This window comes from Passer domesticus, chromosome 7, assembly GCF_036417665.1.
Source record: "Passer domesticus isolate bPasDom1 chromosome 7, bPasDom1.hap1, whole genome shotgun sequence".
NCBI lineage: Eukaryota > Metazoa > Chordata > Aves > Passeriformes > Passeridae > Passer > Passer domesticus.
In genome coordinates, this window is record NC_087480.1 from 34,825,680 (window position 1) to 34,845,543 (window position 19,864).

Consider the following 19,864-nt stretch of genomic DNA (forward strand, 5'->3'; position numbering starts at 1 on the left):
TCTCTTACCTCTGCCCGCCCCCGGGCCGTCCTGCCCGTGGGTGTTGTTGCAGTTGTTGGTGGACAAGGCACGGAGGGGGCTCCCCGGGAGCCAGCGGGGGCTGCAGGGACTCCGCCGCCCGGCCGGCCCCGCCGTGCCCCCGGGCTGCGGTGGGGCTGCGCTGCCAGCAGCCGGCTCCGGGCCCCGCACTCCTTGGCTCGGCGCCTGGCGGCTGCCGGTGGAGAACAGGGCTTTCCTGCAAGGCACCTGGGCGCAGGCCTTCTTGGTAGGAGGGGGAGCAGGGACGTGGGTGCCTGGGATGGGCGTGCTGGTCCTCAGCTGCGAGGAAGGCTCCAGGGGCTCACTGGGCTGCTGCGGGGGGCGAGCTGCGTTCCCCACTCCCTTGCTGCCCCCCAGGTGTTGATGGGGCTCCCCATCTTCCCGGCTGCTGGTTCTTCCCGGTGCTGGGGGGCAAAGCGGCCCCGAGTCCCCGTGCTCGGGGTCCCCGCTGGGCACACCCGATCCCTTCCTGGCCCTGGCCTCCGGCTGCGGGGCAGCGCGGGCAGTTCTGTGCCCGCGGGCGCGGGGGTCCCGGTGCCCCCGCAGGTGGGGGCTGCGCGGTCCTGCCTCCTCGCTGTCCGTCCGGCAGCCGTCCGAGGTGTCGGTGCTCTCCAGGGCCGAGTCCACCTCGTCGATGTAGGTGACATCCCCGATGTAGGTCTCCTTGATCTTCTCGGTGTGGATGCGCTGCCGGGAGGGCAGGATCCACAGCGGGGACCCTCCGGGGCCCAGAGGCCTGATTTTAGGCTCTGTCTGGGCAGCGCCCGTCCCTCTGCTATCCCCTGGAACGCTTCTTTGTGCCGCAGGGCTACTTTTGGCCGGCTCGGGGGCAGCTTGCGCGTCCGTGCCCCGGCCGGCGGCAGCCCCGAGGAAGGAGCCGCAGGCGCTGCACTTGCCCCCGGCCACGAGGTCGCCGCTGCGGGCTTTGGGCTGGCCAGCGCCGTCCCCCGGCTGCCTGCTGCCCGCCGGCTCCGGCGAGGCGATGGCCGAGCCCAGCGCCCGGCGGTGCCGCAGCTGCAGCCGCTCCAGGTACCGCACCTCGGCGTCCCGGGCCGACTCGTCCTCGAAGCGGACGCGGGACGGGGACGGTCCCCGCGGCCGCCGCGGCCGCCCGCAGCTCGAGTCCCCGCTGGACGAGTCGCTCAGGCTCCCTCCGTCCCGCGGGGCGACGCTGGGCCTCCCGCCGGGCTCCCTGCCACGGGGACAGACAGACGGACGTCCTGCAGGCTGCTCGGCAACCCGGGGAGAGCGGGGCGGGAGGGGGAAACGCGGGGCAAGGAGGAAAGTCCGCCCGGGGATCCCTGGCTGTGCACAGCCCTGCTTCCCTCCAGCCTGGAGCCGAAACCCGCAGAGGCTGCGGCACCTCCCGGCTGCCACGGCTCGACCTCCATCGCCCCTTCCGTGCCCGGGGTGTGTGGTTAATCATTCCAGGAACAGCACATCGCACATGACCCGGCGAGACGCCGCTGTGGTGCAGGCTCCAGCAGCGAGTCTCGCCCGGGAAAACATTCCCCATCAGCTGGGAAACGCCACCCATACTTCCGTGTGATCATAAACCACAATTACCAAAATGTCTCCCAAACACAGGGAAAGAGGCCGGGCACATCCAGGGTATGAGCCAGCGGGTCGGATCCCGGCTCCGCACGCGTGCCTGCACACGTGTGCCCGCCCCAAACCCCGTGTGGATGTGCCCCAAACCCGGCTGCGGGCCGGGGGCTCGGTGGGCACTGACCTGGGCTGCGGGAGGGCGGCGGGGAGCAGCAGGATGTCGTGGCTGGCGCGCAGCGGGTTGGTGCGAGCCTTCATGCGGGCGCGCTGCAGCAGCTGCTTGGCCTGCTCGTGCCGCGGGCTCAGCTCCAGCTCCTGCCCGGCCACCGAGGCCCTGCGGCCCCGCAGCGGGCAGCGGGATTAGGAAAAAATAACAGGGATTAGACGTGCTTTAACAGTGACGACGAGGCTGCTCTGCCCAGGGAGAGCGGGGCTTGGCCGCCACTCAGGGGCGGGCTGGCCCTGCCGGGGATGGCCGGGTGGGCACCCCGCTCCCCCGGTGCCAGGTGAGACTCTGGGCAGGCTGAGCACCCCCACAGCTCGGGCACAGGCTCCCTGTGGACAGGGAAATGAGGGCAGGCATTGCTTCCCATCCCTGTAAATCCCGCGGTGGTGGGGAGGCAGGGATGTTTGAGGTGGCCCCCTGACCTGTCTTGCTGCCTTGCCTTCCTTGCAGGGGGTCTTTGCCCGCACCCCCAGCCCCCTCTGAGTGCAGGGTGAGGGACCTGACAGCTCTCCCTGCTGCACCGCTGCCTTCCTGGTTGGCCACGGCCCTAATCCTCCTGATTAAAATAATCAGCTCAGGCAGTCTCCCCGGGAAGCCTGGCCTTAACCTCTTCAGTGCAGCTCGGTGGGCACACGCTGCCCCAGCAGCACCACGGGAGGCCCAGGGCTCCCCCAGGCTTTGGCTGCCCTGCTCACAGGAGGTGCTGCATCCCCGGCTCTGCCCTGCACCCCCATCACTGCTCCAGCTGCCAGAGCAGAGCACAGGCAGTGACCACAACACTGGGGGGGTCTTTCCCCACTCACTGTTCTGCCCTTTGCAGCCCCCAGCCTCTCACCTGCCTCTGCCACCTCCTTATTTTTAGCCCGTACCTCTAAGGTTTTTCATTAGCCCAACAAGATTACACACTCCTGCCGCCTCGATCCTCTTAAGCACCTGGAGCAAATTTCTGTCCCAACCTCTTCCCCAGCTCCCTTCCTGCCCTGGCAGGGATGTCCTGAGCTCAGACACCAGGGGGACACCCAGCTCCTGTCCCTCATCCCACCGAAGCCCCGCCACACTCCCTCACACTGCCCCACAGCCCCTCCCGGGAGCTGCTTCAAAGGGTGCATTTCAAATACAAGGCTGGGGAGTGGGAAAGAGGGAAATGTCCATTTCTGCCACGCTGGGACTGACCTACCTGCAGCCCTCAGCATCCTGCAGTGAAACCCCCGAGTCCCAGTCCCCATCGCTCGCTGGCATCTCTGAAATGCAGGACAGGACAAGGCATTAGCCTGGCTGGATGGCAGCCCCCACATATCCCACCCCAACACCCTCCACAGGGCTCTCCCAGACATTTGGCTCTGGGAGATTCCAAAGGAGCGGAATGTGGAGCAACAGCACCTGGCTGTAGGTGTGGGACTGTGGGGATGGGGGCACGGGGTCATTGGGGCAGATGCTGTCAAAGGAGAAATTTATTCTCTTTTCTGGTGGCAGCTTGCAAAGGGACAGTGATGCCCACAGACGTGGCGTGTCCCCAAAATTTTCTTGCTCTTGCTTTCAGCAGTGAAATTCCTCAGCAGGACACCAGAGGGGCCTGACAGGAATCACCGAGAGCATCCCTGGGTGATACCTGTCAGGTGAGCACCTCCTACAGCCCGGTGCAGGGGCTGTGGGGCCGCAGGGAGCTGCACCTGCAGCGGGGAGGCTGCAGGCTGGCCTCATCCCAAAGGTTTTCCTGAAAGAGCCACCACCTTCCCAAAACACGCACCGGGAGCGGCGAGGCCCAGCACCTCCTGCAGCAGCCGCCGGTTCCTCTCCACGCGCTCAGCCAGCGGGAGCCTCTCCCAGCTCCGGGCCGCGGGCACAGAGGGACGGCCCCGCTCCCGCTCCCGCTCCCGGTCCCGGTCCCGCAGCGGGCTCCGCGCCTCTTCATCCAGGGAGGGTCTCTCACGGAGGGAGGCACAGCGCCAGGACCCGCTGCCCTTATCCGGGGGAAGCTCGGCCCCTCCCGGCACATCTCCCCTGGCTGCCGGGAGCCTCCAGAGCCCCGGGGCGGGCGGGGGCTGTCCCCCGTCCAGCAGCCCGTCCGTCAGGTAGGTGCGGAGCTGCGCCCGCGGCTCCTCCGCGCCCGCCTTCCCCCGCCGCGGCCGCGCCTTCTTGGGCGAGGGGCGCTCGGGGGCGGCCGCGGGGGTGCCCGGCCGCCCGCCCCGCTTCTCCTTCAGCGCCTTCACCTTGCCCTCCAGGACGGCGTGCGGGCCGCGGGCCTCGGGGCGCTCCGGCGGGGCCGGGCTCCGGCCGCGCTGCGGGTGCGGCTTGGGGGGCCGCGGCAGGCGCCGCGCCTCAGCCGGAGGGCTCCCCTCCATGGCTCCTGCAGGGATAAAAGCCAGGGAGTGACCCCTGCGCTGCCCTCGCCCTCCCCAGAGCCCGCGCACCCACACAGGGCATCGCCCCACCTGCCCCGGGGGGTGAAAGCGCGCAGTGCCACCGGCGTGTGCCTGGAGAGGAGGGGGACAGCGAGGTGACAGCGCGAGGCCAGCATCCACCCAGAGCACCGACAGCCTGCCAGCATCACTGGGGAGCAGGAGGAACGGGGCAGCGGTGAGGGAGCAGCAGGAATGGGGCAGCAGTGAGGGAACGGGGCAGCAGTGAGGGAACAGGGGGAATGGGGCAGCAGTGAGGGAAGAGGAGGAATGAGGCAGCAGTGAGGGAATGGGGCAGCAGTGAAGGAACAGCAGGAATGGGGCAGCAGTGAGGGATCGGTGATTCCCCAAACCGGGCGGCCAGGGGCTGGGCAGCAGCGCGAGTGTCCCCCACACTGTTCCAGGCGCCCTGGGGCACCCAGCGAGGAGGCCGGGAGGGAATTGGCACTTCCTGAGCTAAACCAGGGCCCCAAACCTCGGCGGAACACACAAATCCCTCCCGGCGACAGCCGAAGGTGCCCCCGGGGCATTCGCCAGCCCCGCTCCGCCCCGGGCCACACGTGGCACTCGCCCCGGAGCCGCTGCCCTCCTGCACCCCGCCGGGAGCATCCCGTCCCGTCCTGGCCCCGCTGGCACCCTGCAGGAGCCGGGGCTGCAGGAGCATCCCCGGGGCACCCCCGGGCCCCACCGCTGCCCACAGCCCCTCAGTGCCCCGGGCTGGGCGGGACGGGGCCGCGGGCGGGATGCGAGGGCTGTCCTTACCCCCGGAGCAGCATCGGGAGAGGGCTGGGAAGAAGGAGAAGAAAGCGGAAGAAGGGAAGGAAGCAGGGGAGGGGAAAAAAAGAAATTAAAAAAAAAAGCGGCCAAACCAGCAAATCCCAGCCCCTCCAGCCGAGCCCGAGCTCAGCCGCTTGGCTGGGCTGTGGGGCCGTGGCTGGCCCTGCCTCCCGCCTCCTCCTCCTCCTCTCCGCGCACCCGGCCAAAGCCGGCCCGGGACCGCCCGGGCCCCGCAGGGCCGGGCCACCGCCACGCTGGGGACAGCGCTGCCACCCCGGGAACTCCACAGCGGCCCGGGACGGAGGGATCCTGCCCTGGCCTCCCTCAGGAATGTCCTTTGTCTGCCCTGCCCGGCTGCGGGCGGGTCCCGCTCCCGCATCGGGGCCATTTCTGCAGCCGCAGAGCCCGCCGGCTCTCGGCACCTTCCTGCGAGCATCGCACGGCTGCAGCTGTGCTAAATTCTGCTTTCCGGAGGCCAGATCCTGCCTGGACCCACGGCGAGCCAGGGCCGTGGCATTCCCGGGCAGGAGGGCGGTGGGAGCCGAGCTGGGCGCATCCAAACACATCCCTACTCCAAACCCGGCATGCCACACGTGCCTGCCCACCAACACCCCCATCCTGCACCCCAACACCCCCATCCTGCACCCCAACACCCCCATCCTGCACACCAACACCCCCATCCTGCACCCCAACACCCCCATCCTGCCCCCTTCCCGAGGCCCTGCACCCCAACATCCCCATCCTGCACCCCAACACCCCCATCCTGCCCCCTTCCCGAGGCCCCCCACGCAGGACGGGGGTCCCGGGTGGGCAGCGCTTACCCGGAGGTGCCAGGGCTGCCATCCCTGAGGGTCTGAGGGGGCCCCGGGCGTCCCGGCCCCGCTCCGGCTGCCGCTTTAAGCTGTGGCTTTTGATATTCGTGATTGGTTTCATAATCCCGATCAAAAGGAAATCACCAGGATTATGAAATTGTTTTAATCCTCCTGGCTCTGGCCGCACCGGCCGCTGCCAGCACGAGCAGCAAGAAATCACTTTTATCTTCTTAAAATGTCCCCGGCCACCCCGGTGGCCATGGGGCCGTGATCACAGCCAAATCTGAACCCACAGGGGTGACAACGGGGTGACTCCATGGGGGACAGAACGAGCACCTTCACTTGGCAGCTTCCAGGCAGGAATGCCAGCTGAGGGCTCTGTGGAAGAGCCCAGGGCAGAGGAACCACCCTCACCCTGTCCCCCAGCGCTGGGATCCGACCTCCCCTGGGACACAGGACCCATCCATACCTGCAGGCCATTCCAGAAAGGGATCCTGGCTCCTTTGCCTGGGCTCTGGAGGTGACACACGCCTGGGAGACGTCCCCATGGAGCTGGGGTGAGGTGCCAAAGCAAGGGCAGCAGGAGGGCTCCTGCCACCAGCCCGGCTCCTGCCACCAGCCAGGAATGCCAGCAGGGAGCCGTGGCTGGGATTAAACCTCCGGGAAGTGGCTGCTGTGAGCAGCAACAGGCTTAGAGTGATTTCAAGGCTCTGGGCTCTCTTCTGGAGAGAGATTGATTGCAAGAGGCAATGAAGAGATTTAAAGAGCAAAATAAAAGCACAGACCCCAAACAACCCAGGGCTGGGCTGCTCAGCCGCTGGTGCTCAGGACACCACCTTGGACTGGAGATCAGCTGGAGAGAGGCAACCAAAGGCTCCCAAAAGCACCACGAGCCTTTGGCCAGCACAGCACAGTCTGGGCAGGAGGTTTCCCCCAGCACCAGCCCCTGGCATGCTGGGTGTGAGCTGGGGGGAAACCTGGGCTGCTCCAGCGAGCCCCTCCAACCCCTCCTCAGACATCTCCCTCCTCCAAGCACCTCCACCTCCTCCCAGGACATGGATGTCCTCCACCTCCAGCCACCAGCGACATCCCACAGCTCCCAAGAGAGCGAGAGCAGCAGGAGCCAGCGCTCCAGGGGTGGATGCAGCACAGGGGGGGGACTTGGGAAGACACACACACAGACCAGGGACAAAAGAGCCATCAGATCATTGGAAAACAAAGAGCTTGTAATAATGAAAAAAGGACAGATTTCGTAACCAATCACTTTTTCCTTTGAAAAAACACAATCACAGTAACTTTGCTGTATACAACCACCTAGAAACTATGAAACAGTATCACATTGTGCAGTATTTTTTTTTTAAACCTACTTATCAAGAAGGGAATTCCACACTTCAAAAATTATATCCATTTGGGGAGGAAGGAGGAGACAGCTAAAAGCGCAGTCACAGATACATCATGAGTCCAAGCAAGCGGCAATTCTTTGTCCTCACCTTTTCCACTGAGCCAGAACAGAGGAGTGGAGAAGGGGATAGCAAAAGAGAAAGGAGGGGGGAAGAAAAAAAGCACCCACAGAGGACTAATCACACTCCATAATTACTTTTGACATCTACAGGGCTTCATAGAAAGATCATTTAGACCAACACAGCGGGGAGGGGGAGAGGAAGGCGGCAGGGGGCCCGGGGGAACTTTGGCATTTCCACTCCGGGCCCTTCCGAGCGCCGATCCTTGGCCACGAGGACCTACGGGATGGAGAGGTCATGGCAAGTTCTGCCAGGATGCCCAATTCCTCCTCTGGAGTGAAGAGTTTGCAATTTGGTTTACAGAGCTTGAGGGTCTGTCAGGCTGCAGGTCACCGTGCCAGGGCTGTGCCCGGGCCAGGAGAGCCTTTGGCTCCCACCGGGAACAGGGCTGGGGTGTCAGCATCGGGGAGCTGCCCGTGTTGTGTCCCTTCCCTCTCCTTTTCCTGGGATTGAAGCCCCCAGGGATGGTGACACCCCAGTTTGACCCACGGTGGCAGCAGGGGACGCTGGCCCCAAGGTGCAGAGTTTGGGATGGGGTCATGTAAAGGAGGCAAGGTCTGATGAGGTGACAGCCACTGAGCCCAGCCGTGACTGCTGCAGAGGTACTGTAGGGATTTCCCACTCTTCCCCCAGGAGCCCCAGCTCCTCTTTTCCAAGGAGACAAAACAATCTGATTGCCTTCTAGAATAAAAACTCAAATTAAAAAAGAAATAAGAATGCTTAAGGCAGAAGATCACCTTCCCCCTGCGAGTGCAAAGCAGAAGGGCGGAGGAGAGGACGGAGGACACGGAGCTGGGATGCAGCATGTGAGCAAAGTGGCTTTTGTGTCCCCAGCTTGCCAAGCCATGTCCCAGCCCCAGGACACTTCCCAGCACCTGGCCTGAGCTGGGGACACAGCCCCTGAGGGCCAGTGAGGAGAGCAGGGCAGCATCCCTGCAGGACAAGGCCAAAGCCCCTCGGTCGTTCAGAACACAGCAAAGGCTTCACGCTGTCCCCACTGGAAGTCAAATCCCCAGGGATTGTTATCTCCTGAAGCAGGAACGTGCTTTCCCTCCCTGTCTGCCACACTGGAGCTGCAGCTGAGCACCAGAACAGAGGCAGAACGGGCAGCACAAGAGTTTTTAGGGAAGTAGGAGCAGCAGAATCCAACTCTGCTGAGATTTCCCCCAGAGATCTCTCCCATTCCAAGATGTTCATGCCGAAGGCTGCTTTCCTTTCATTGGAATCAAACAGCAAAGACACTGAGAGAATGAGGAGGGCCAGGAGCAGGGCTGGGAAAGGCATAGGATGAACACAGCTGACTTTGGGAATGCACCTGGATGAGAGAGGTAGGAGCTTACTGGATACATGCAGGCTGCAGCCAGGAGTGCTGCAAATGCATTTCTTGTAAAACCTGGTGGGACAGCATCAGTTCTCATTGGAGAGCCCCCACTCCTGCTTGCAGAGTCCAAAGATCCCAATCCTGCCCTGCTGTCCTGTCAGGAACACGCCCATGGCACATGGCAATGCCCTGCCCAAGCAAGGGACCTGGTGTTTCTGGTGACACTGTCCCAAAGCCACAGAGGGAACCCCAGCCAGCAAATAAACTCTGGATGCTGCAACGCCTCACCCCCTGCAACCCCAAATTCCCCAGAGCAGAGGCAGGATGGAAAGCAGGAGGGAATCAGCATGGAGCAGGTTCAAAGGCAATCCCCAAAAGTCACAAAGGCCACAGGGTGGCATCTCCTCTCCTTAGACTGCACCATCCATGGGTTCCACCAGACCAGAGCAGAGCAGCTCCACACCACCCTCAGAGCTGTACAATCCAACCTCCACTGAACCACGAGGCACAGCCCAGCACCTGAAATCCACAGCTTAGAGACCTTCCTCAGCTTCCACCTCCCATCCAGCTGCATCCCAACAACAAAAGCAGTGCACAAACCCCTCACCCCCAGCTCCTTTTAAAGCTGCTCTGTCCTTCTGGACTGCCACCCTGCTGCTCTCCCTACAGGAGGGCTCTCAAGCACCCACGAGCAAAGCTCAGCCCAGGAAATGCCAGCCTGGGAATGTCCCCACTCCCCTGGCTCCTGCTGCTCCCAAGGAGCGACAGGGCTGTTTTCTCTCACCATCTGTTCTGCTTCATTAGGTCTCCCTTTATTGGCCAGATGTTCTCGTAGACGTGGAGCCATCCCGGCTTTAGGGCTCGCTCTCAGGAGGAATCTGCATGCCTGATTTCTCAGAAATCTCTGCGAGGGAGGCTCGGAACAGGCAGATGCAGGGCTGGGAGCCTTTAAAAGCCACACTTCTGGGAATTCAGGCTGCTTTCCCCCGAGACAGCATCTTCACTGCCAAAAGGGACCATGTTTTATTTTAGGAGATAATGTTTGCTCCTCATAGCATGTCACTTCCCCCCCTTTTTTTTTTTTTTCTCCTTACTTCTCCTGCCAGCAAAGACAGAAAAAGGGAAGAGAAAGAGCAGAGCAAGGAGCAGAGCAGACGGACACACTGAATTCTTGCTTCCCATAAGGATTTGGATAAACTACAGAATAAGAATTTAATCACTTGCAGCCCGACCCACCCTGTCACGTTGGGAAGCAGAGGGTGGGACGGTGCAGCAGCAGGATGGACAGATGGACACAGCCCACCCAGCCATGCCCTGCCCTCCCCAGCCCAGCTGAGGAAGGCAGGGTGCTCCCAGGGGACTGGCATCACTTCCAAATCACAGAACCATGGAATGGTTTGGGTTGGAAGTGACCTTAAGGACCATACAGTTCCAACCCCCTGCCAAGGGCAGGGACACCCTCCACGAGACCAAATTGCTCACAATGTCTCTCTGCACTTTTAATTTCCTTCTGAAAGGAAGATAATTACCAGTAAAGCTCAGATTCTGTGTATAAAAAAACCCCACTTGTTTAAGTAACACCCAGTGGTGTTACTTGATTTGAATGAATCCAAATAATTTTGGATTGCCTCCCTCCCAGTGCAGCTGCCCCCCCTAAGCTCCCCAGGCAGGGATGGCTCCATTCCCCACTGCTGGAAAAACCCACACGTGGTCTGGACATGGCACCAATGCAAATCAGGAACCTGAAATATTTTAAGGGGCTGAAATATTTTAAGGGGCTTTATCCCAGACCCCACTTCCATGGGAATACTGTTTTAAGTATGAGCTGACCTAAGGGAGGCAAAGACAGGAATCCAGGGGAGATGGACAGATGGACAGCACAGCCCCTGCTCATCCAGCTCTGCTCCCACCAGAGCAGCCCCACACGGAGGGAGGTGAGAGGAGCAGCACCACAACAGGGTTTTAATCTATTTAAAAGGTTTTAATCTATTTCCAACTAAATGAAGAGAACCAAGTTTCCTTCTTCAGTTCCTCTGGGCAAGAGGCACAGCAGGCAAACTGAGGAAATGCAACATTCTGGCTGTGGGGAACACAGGGGATTAAGGGAAACAACCACCAAACAGCAACTGAGGAGATTCCTGCCATTCCACTGCCCAAACTGTCACCAGCCGGGTGAGGATCCTCCTTCAGGAGTTTCACCCTTCCCTTGCAGACCCAGGGAGAACAAGGGAAGGACCACAGGACTCTGAGGCCTCCAGGGCTCCCTCCCAGGAGACCAACGAGACCACCGAGTTCACATCTCTCTTCCAACATCTCTCAGCTCTCTCACCTCTTTCAGCTCATTACCAAATCTGCTCAAGTACCCACTTCCCAAACTGGGAGCATGAGATGAGTCAAGGGGCAGTGACCAGGACAGTGCCCAACTGAGGCTTTGTGCTAAACCAGAAGAGCTGTTTTCCATCTCACCTTCCCCACCAGGTGGGCACACCTCAGTTCTCTCCATGCTCCCTGAAGCCACTCCTAAGCCCCAGCCCCTCTGTCCCATGAGAACTGTCACCTCCTTGCCTTGTCCCACTTTGCTGGGCTGCTGGAGAAAAGCTCCCTGCTTGGACTGAAATGCCCTCATGACACACCCAAGGCTTGGAAAAGTACTTTTGGATCTGGAGAACGAAGTTCCAAAGCCTTTGCTCGCTCAGTGTTTTGTGCTGTTGGTGGGAACCAACTCTCCTTTCCTTAGGATCATCTGCTCTACTTTCACACATGGAGAAGTTGGCTTTGAACTGGCATGAGAGACATGCCCAGAAGCAGTAGCAGCAACTAAAAAAATATCAGAAAGAGAAACTTTGGTTTAAAATAAAATTGGAAAGAAGTAAAAGAGAGAGAAGGTACACACAGGTGCAAGTTGTCTCACTAAAGGGGTATTTGCAGGGGCATCACCCCACAACCCTGGAGATGGAGATCTACATTCCCCACTTTGTTTTACCATTACAACCTTCATTGCACAGGACTCAAAATCACTCTCATATGGTTGTTAAGTTTCATAAATAATGTGAAAACTATATGCAACAGATACATCATATTTCCAAAAAATTATAAGAAAAGTTACATCAAATTAAAAAGTAGCTTCATGAATGAAGATACTGCTCTAAGTGCACTTTCCCTGCAAGTGCAGCCAGTGCCTCAGCGCTGGATATGAAGGAAAAAAACAAACAACTGGAAAAAATCAACAACAAAAAAAAAATCAGATTTAAAAAGTCCGGTTTCAACCAGTCAAAACCGGGCCAAGCAGAAAGTGAGTGTGCTCTTGGCACTGTCCCATGAGGGAGTCCCTATGATGCTTCGTTATCCAGATAAGGTTTGTATGTCCTTGTTGAGACTGTAAACAATCCTTCTTTCCTGAACTGTCCTCTTTATTGGCAAAACAAAGTAAAATATTTTATTTTTTTGTTTGGTTTTTTTTTTTTTTTTTTGTTTAAAATAGAACATTAAAATTAACCCAGAAGAAAAGAAATGAAACACAGTGAGCTTGTTGGAGTCCATAGGATCTGGTCTGGAAGAGCTCAGAAAACGTGTTCAGTGTTTTCTCCTGTTTTCAGCTGGATCTGTACCAGAGCTCGGGTTACTTGGGGAAGAGGGAAACAGAACGAGAAAACAAAGGATGTGGAATAAGAGAACGTGGCCATCTCATGTGTTCACTTCGTTTGCTAGGTCCTCTATCAATACCTTTGTGTCAGAAGCCTTGGACCTGGAAGAAAACAAAACAAAAAACACTCACTGGGGAGAAGGAATTCCTGGAATGACGTGCAGACAGCAAACCCACAGCGCACTTGGGGGAATAAAAAAAGAGAAAAACACGTATTTCTTATGCAGAGGGGGAATAAACAATCTACTGTTTCACTGTTTCACACCCTCCCACTCTCCCTGGGAATAGCAGAGCCTTGTAGAGATGCCCCAGCTGTCCCTCAGCATCCTCCTCCTGTGGCACTGCCCACTGCACACCACGCCCGTGGCCAGTGTCACCTGCCAGGCTGTGACATGGCTGGGGACACTGCACTGCTGGATGTGGGCACCTGCCCAGCCCTCCCCACAAAACTCCACCAAACCCCTGCAGCATCCAGAGGAGTGCTCCTGCTCCAGCTCCTGCTGGGCTGCAGGAAGGAGCAGGAAGTTCTTTAGGGATATGCCTGGCACATCTCCACTCCCTGCACGTCTGAGGGATAAATGGGCATGGCTGGAGGGAATTCCAGCAGGCTTTGGCTCACATTCCCTTTGCATCACATTTTTCAGTCTCTAGCAGCCACCCAAAGGCTGTTGGTGTTGGTCCCATCCGTGCAGGGATAAGAGCCAAGCACAGCCCTGAGGCCAGAGCACAGCCTCCTCCTCCTCCCACCCCTCCCATGCAGTGCTGCAGGGATTGCACAACACTCCTGACCCGCTGTGCCTCGGCATCCCTGAGGAGCCTGGCCCTGCTCCCTGGCCAAAGGGCAGGGCTGCACAGCTGTGCTGCCAGGGCAGGAGGGACACAGGACACCGGAGCAACACCGCAGGGAAAACACACAGGGCACAGGTTCAGGGGCTGGGGGGCAGGGTGGGGAAACGTTTGGGGTGCAAGAATGATGGGTGGGAAGAAAAAAATGTATGGGTTTGGATTTGAGAGAGAAAGGAGTCTGAGATCTCACGTATGAACCTTAACCAAAGAATAACTGGAAGCATACAGAGTCATGGAATGGTTTGGGTTGGAAGGGACCTTAAAGATCATCTGGTTCCAACCCCGCTGCCAGAGGCAGGGATGTCAGTGACATCCACAGACTGTATTGCTCAGGGCCAAATCCAGCCTGGCCCTGAACACTTCCAGGAATGGGGCAGCCACAGCTTCTCTGGGCAACCTGTGCCAGGGCCTCATCACCCTCACAGGGAAGAATTTCTTGTTAATGTCTGATGTAACCCTGCCCTCTGTCAGTTTAAAACCACTGCCCCTTCTGTCACTATGAGGCATGAAGAGTCCCTCTCCCTCGTTTTCATGAATGTCTGCTTGAGGAGAACATCTCCCCCAGTTTGCATTTATAACCTCTGGCAGACTATTTCTGCAGGAGGGCAGCCTCGTAAAAAGGGAAAGTAAAAAGGGAACTCCCTTTCCTGATGATTTACCAGAACCCCAAATGCCTAAAGGATGGATTAATTCCCTGGCAGAGAACGGCATGCTCGTTTAACTAACTGGACCTGCCCTCCCTTTGATGGCTGAAAACCTCTGCACGCCTTTAAAACCTTTGCACCATTCCCACCCAGGACTCCCAGTCCACAAACACCCGGCAGGCACCGGGAGCAGCCCCAGGCAGGGTGCACGTACTGTGAGGCGAGGCGAGGCCTGCGCAGGGACACGCTCAGGCTGCGCTTCCACTGCTTGTTCTTGCGGCGGTTGCGGACGCCGTCCTCCTGGTCCATCATCTGGTCCAGGAGCGTCAGGTCGTCGGCGTTGAGCGGCGCCACCGAGATGTCCCTCACGGCCCGGAACTCGCCGCAGTTGTTCAGGTGCTCGTTCTCCAGGCGGAAGAAGTTCCACACAAACCGCCTGCGTGGGTGGATGGGATGGGATGGGATGGATGGGATGGGATGGGATGGGATGGGATGGGATGGGATGGGATGGATGGATGGATGGATGGATGGGATGGGATGGGATGGGATGGGATGGATGGACGGGATGGGATGGATGGACGGGATGGGATGGGATGGGATGGGATGGGATGGGATGGGATGGATGGATGGATGGATGGGATGGATGGATGGGATGGGATGGGATGGATGGACGGGATGGGATGGATGGATGGATAGGATGGGATGGATGGATGGGATGGGATGGGATGGGATGGGATGGGATGGGATGGGATGGGATGGATGGACGGGATGGGATGGATGGATGGATGGATGGATGGATGGATGGATGGGATGGATGGACGGGATGGGATGGATAGACGGGATGGGATGGATGGGATGGATGGATGGATGGATGGATGGATGGATGGATGGATGGATGGATGGATGGATGGATGGATGGATGGATGGAATGGGATGGGATGGATGGATGGGATGGATGGATGGGATGGATGGATGGGATGGGATGGGATGGGATGGATGGATGGGATGGGATGGGATGGGATGGGATGGATGGATGGATGGATGGATGGATGGATGGATGGATGGATGGATGGATGGATGGATGGATGGATGGATGGATGGATGGATGGATGGATGGAGAGAAAAACGGAGAATCACCACCTGAGTTCCCCTTTTACAGGCGTTTCCTGCATTTCACAAAGCACTGGAGAAACATCCCGTGGCTAACTGTAGCTATGATATTTTATGAAAAGTCCTTTGCTAGGATTTTTCTCTTATTTTAGCTGAGAAGCCTCAGAAAAGAAATGTAAACAATTAATCTGCTGCTGTGCAATGCAACAGGTGCACCTGTGATTGGTGCATGTCGGTTGTTTCTAATTAATGGCCAATCACAGTCAGCTGGCTCGGACTCCCTGAATAGCCTTTGCTATTCATTCCATTCCAATTCTTTCCAGACTTCTGATGAATCCTTTTCTCTCTATTCTTTTAGGATAGATAGATAGATAGATAGATAGATAGATAGATAGATAGATAGATAGATAGATAGATAGATAGATAGATAGATAGATAGATATTCTTTTAGTATATCATTTTAATATAATATATATCATAATATAGTAAATCAGCCTTCTGAAACATAGAGTCAAAATTCAGAACTCTTCACTTGTCCCTGTCAGTTCAACCACAGCTAACAGCAACATCTTTCCTCTGGAGAGCAACAGAACCTGTCAGTTTTATTCCCTATCCTAACATGGACAGCCATGGAGGTACATTGTCAAGCTTTACAAGCATTACAAGCCAAAGGCCACCTCCAGCACCTACATGAGAGAGGGTCAGCATCAAGTTCTTGTGGGGGTGGGTTTCCAGCTACAGGAAAGGTTTTTAAAAGTCCTGCAAGCTTGCAGGATCCAAATTGATGACACAGAATACAAAGAGGTTTGAAAATTGGAAACTTGAGAATCAAGTGAGGTTTCAACTGGAAATGTCAAGAAATTTGGTAAAAACTAATCCCTTGAGATTATGTCACGTTTCAGAAGGAACTGCAAACACAGTGAAGGATTCAGCTCTACATTGTGGCAGGGCTCCCTACCCTTTTCTTCCCTCAGCACCCTGTTTGGATTAAATATTCCTGTTAATCCTGGTCTCCTTGAAATAAAAACCAGTATACTCCACGTCCAAGGATCCAGGTGCTTCCCCCCCATGCTGATTTTACAGAACAAAAAAGTGAAAACAAGAACAGGAGACATGAGCTGCTCAGCCCAGCAGCCTTACCGGAACACCTCAAGTGGGGCAAACACAGTAGAGATGATGTCTGCAGCGTAGGGAAAGATTTGCATGGAGGTGAGGGAGATCTGGATGGTCCACGCAAAACGCAGGATGACATCTTCTACAATGGCACAATAGTAGTATGCCTGAGGAGCAACAAGAACAAAACAGCTCAGCAAACACCTTCTGCATCCAAAAGACCTCATCAGGTCTTTGGGAAGCTACAGAATCTGCTGCTCAAACTCAAGCAAAATGAACAGAAATTATCTCTTGGAAACAAATCAGCTCTGCTGCTGGAAAATCCCAGGCTGTAGCATTGAAATGCTGCAGTGGGCAACTGCAACATGCTCTAAACTCAGCAAGTTTGGTTAAAGGGTTACAAGCCTGTCCTAAGGTAAGAGCAGGCTGCATACGCACTTTCTGTGGGTAGACAATTCCTTCTCGGAGAAAGGTATTTTCACCAGCATTTTTGTCAAAGAGACCCCAGTCCATCTTCAGGTCCCAAATGAGGGTATAGCAAGAGCTGATGAAACAGAAGATTATCCACAGGTAGAAGAACACTTGGGTGTCACTGTGGTTTTTAGCTGAAAAAGAGAAGAACAACACACTTCTGTAGAACTGAGAGCACATCCCTTCTTAAAACTGCTACAAACTGCCTCACTTGAGCAGTGGAAATCACCTCTTCTACTCAACTTCTGGGAAAATACATCAAATACTCATCTGAGCCAAACCAACAGTCTTAGCAGGACCTGCTTTATATTGTTATTTGAATTCCACTTTCATCTTGTTCACCTTTCAGCACTTGGATTGAAGTTTACATTAATATTTGAACAGGCTCCCAGGGAATGGTGACAGTCCCAAGGCTGCCAGAGCTCAGGAAGCATTTGGGGAGCATCCCGAGGCACACGTTGGGATTCTTGGGGATGGTCCCATGCAGGGCCAGGAGCTGGACTCGAGGATCCTTGCGGGCTCCAACTCGGGACATTCCATGGTTTTTATTTTCCTGGATTCAGGGCAGAGCTGCCGTTCTGGCTCTGAGCAGCAGGTGGAAGCTGCGAGCCGCGTTTCGCACAGGACACGGGCTTGTACAAAGGATACAGCACTGACGCACAGCTCGCTTGGGAGGGTTGGTAAGAAAATATTTGAGTTTGCATTAACATCAACAACTGTGAATTCGTGCACTAAAAGCCTGAGGAGCATGGGCAGTACAGGAATTATCCCCCATGGGCAATACAGGAATTATCCCCAGGCATTTCAGAGCTTGTGGTGGCAAGGGAAAAGGCAGCAGTACATTAAAATGTACAAATCCTAAAGCAGGCTCTGTAAAGAGTTTTAAATGCCCATACAGGGCTCCTCTTTGGAAACAGGAGACTGTGGGTCCACCATTTGCTCAGCTGGGGATAGTTTTTCCAACGTTTTGTTTCCCACTCCCCCCTGAAAAGGTTACGTTGCTCTCAATTTGGCTACAATTCCCTACATCAGCTGGCTGGGGAAAACCAAACAGAGCTGGTATTTCTGTTTGCTTTTGGAAAGCTGGCTCAAAAAATTCATGCAAATAACCCCATTATGATGCTTCAGAAGGCTGAGACGTTTTGCACCTGGCTGCTAGCAGGAATCTCTCCTTTCTGTGCAGCCTCAGCAATTGCTCATTCACTGATTTCCCTCTAACAAAGCAAACAACATTTCCAGTATAAAAAAAGATGTTTTCAGCCCAAGCCCCGTGCCACATTACACGACAGCACCTTTTTCTATTTATGTGGCTTTAAAACAACAGAATCCCTGCAGCTGATCAGCCAGGGAGCAACAAGACAATTTCCCCTCTCCTTCCCTCTGTATTTCCAGCAATTACAATTAGATGTAAGGCGGCGATCCGATAAAATTAATGGAGGTGAAAATGAGAGTACATTCCTCCCATTACGCCTTGCAGGGCTTCCTGAACATGATGTGCAGGATATAGGTCAAACCCACACGCTCCTTCCCCTCTCAAAACACCCCCCTAAGGCAAACCTCTTATGCAGCAAAGCCCAGTTTTGCACAGGAAAAGGGCATGGGCTCGCTGCAGCTCCCAGCTCTGAGCAGCTCTGGGGCAAGGCTGGAAGCCTTTCAGCACACCCCACACCTTTAAGCACTGCCCACATCCTCAGCTTGGCCAGAGAGGGGTCCAGCACTGCATTCCTGGTCCCTGCAGAGCGCTGGCGTCAGCCGGGAGCAGCGCTCACGGATGCCCAGGTACCTCAAACCAGGCTGCTGCTGCTGCTGCTGCCTGGAAACAGCCTCTCCCAGGCTATTTTTAACGTGCAGCTGCCCACAGAAAAGGACACAGGTGAGGATTTTGGAGCTTAGCAATGAGGGCTGCACTGCCAGGTTTCATGCCTCCCCCCCTCAGCTCCTCCAAAGCTTCCACAACATTATTTCAGGAAGAAAAGGCAGATGCTGACATTGGGTGACTCATGAGACACTAAGCCTGTTCTTTCCAGCCTTATTTTTAGCTCATTAGATCTCCATGTTTAGTTCCCATTACCAGACCCTAAAGGGTAATTTGGAGGCAGTTCATGGGTTGTATATGCTTTCAAAAGACCTAAAATACTCCAAAACACCCTGTGATGCTGCAGTGCTTCCTCTCACCTTAGGCTTGAACCTTACATCATGCTGCTTTGGGATGGGTTCTTTTTTGGGTTTTTTTTTTTTCCCTTAAGGACAGAATTCAAGCAAGCTGAGTCTTATTCCACTCCTTCATGGAGCAGCCATGGAGAAGGCAGTGCAGCCAGGACCATCCTGAGCCATGCCCTGCAGGAGCAGGCAGAAGAGCAGGGAAGCATTGCTGGGCAGCTCTTTTGGGGTTCCATGGTCATGGAGGAGCCACTCTGCCCCCTGATTCTCATCTCCAAGCACACAAGGGGAGAACAAAACTCTATCCTGAGTTGGCAATTACAGAGGAAGGGAATTTCAAAGGTTCTTGCTGCTTAAACCTAAATCCCAGAATGGCTCAGGCTGGAAGGGACAGTGCTGGTCCAACCTGTCTGCTCAAGCAGGGTCATCCCAGAGCGTGTGGCACAGAGCAATTACAGAGAGGAGAACTGGGAAGGAAAAGGCCCAAGTGAGAACTCTAATCTCACCAATCTCTAAAGGACGTGCTTGCTTTCAGTTAAGTTATCCTGGGCTCAGTTCCCCTCTCCCTGCCTCTCTTTGCAGCAGCCTTTTCAGTGGCACCTGGGGTCACACTTGCTCCTGCTGCCTTTCTCACCAACCAGCTCTGCAATGCATTCAGCTCCTGAAAAAGATTCATTAAAACCCCAAATCACTCCCTGGTAAAATGCCCTAATCAGAACCAGCCCATTGTCTTCAGTCTTGGCCTCCAAGTCCTTCCTTTAATCACTTATCCTCCTTTTCCTCCTGCCTGCAGTTCTGTTTGATACCTTCCTTCCTTCTGTCCTCATTGGTATTCAGCTGGTGTGCAGAAATATGTTACTGCTCCAGGCAAGCAATTATAGCTGGGTCTCTGCTGGCTGGTCCTAGCAGCCCTCTTCACTTCTGCTCAGGGGGAGAGAAAATCAAGGCATTCATATTCTGCCCAGAGGCTCCATCAACTCCTGGCCTGCCGGTTTTCCAGGAGCAATACAGAGCTCTGCATATTTATGATGATGTCAGGGTCTATTTAAGCAGGAACTGTTTCATCCTGTGCGTTTTTTCTTTGTTTAATGAGGTGCTAGAAAACACCAAAAACCATGAGAGAGAGGCTCTGGATGAGAGAAGCACTCTCGCAGATCTCAGGCTCTCCAGGAAGGAAAAAAAGAGGAAGTCTTCAGTACCCCATGGCACCAGTGACATCCCCCAAGGGAGGCATG

The 19,864-nt window shown here is 56.0% G+C and overlaps 2 protein-coding genes across 3 annotated transcripts in view; both read right to left on the reverse strand.

Annotated features, from left to right (window-relative positions):
• Positions 1–11,923, reverse strand: part of KIAA1614 (KIAA1614 ortholog) — a 16,016-nt gene extending 4,093 nt beyond the window's left edge. The window contains exons 1-5 of the mRNA XM_064427639.1: positions 6,271–11,923; positions 3,561–4,160; positions 2,991–3,054; positions 1,772–1,921; positions 9–1,231 (exon numbers count right to left, since the gene is read on the reverse strand). Coding sequence (XP_064283709.1) covers positions 9–1,231; positions 1,772–1,921; positions 2,991–3,054; positions 3,561–4,160; positions 6,271–6,349 — 2,116 coding nt within the window. The 5' untranslated portion in view covers positions 6,350–11,923. The remainder of the gene's footprint in view (positions 1–8; positions 1,232–1,771; positions 1,922–2,990; positions 3,055–3,560; positions 4,161–6,270) is intronic.
• Positions 11,924–12,076: 153 nt separating this feature from the next.
• Positions 12,077–19,864, reverse strand: part of XPR1 (xenotropic and polytropic retrovirus receptor 1) — a 110,004-nt gene continuing 102,216 nt past the window's right edge. The window contains exons 12-16 of one of the 2 annotated variants that reach the window (XM_064427641.1): positions 16,437–16,603; positions 16,026–16,165; positions 13,990–14,211; positions 12,366–12,387; positions 12,077–12,264 (exon numbers count right to left, since the gene is read on the reverse strand). In XM_064427641.1, the coding sequence (XP_064283711.1) occupies positions 12,262–12,264; positions 12,366–12,387; positions 13,990–14,211; positions 16,026–16,165; positions 16,437–16,603 (554 nt within the window). In that variant the 3' untranslated portion in view covers positions 12,077–12,261. Of the gene's footprint in view, positions 12,388–13,989; positions 14,212–16,025; positions 16,166–16,436; positions 16,604–19,864 lie in introns of both variants that reach the window. The other variant, XM_064427640.1, reaches the window with a different exon arrangement.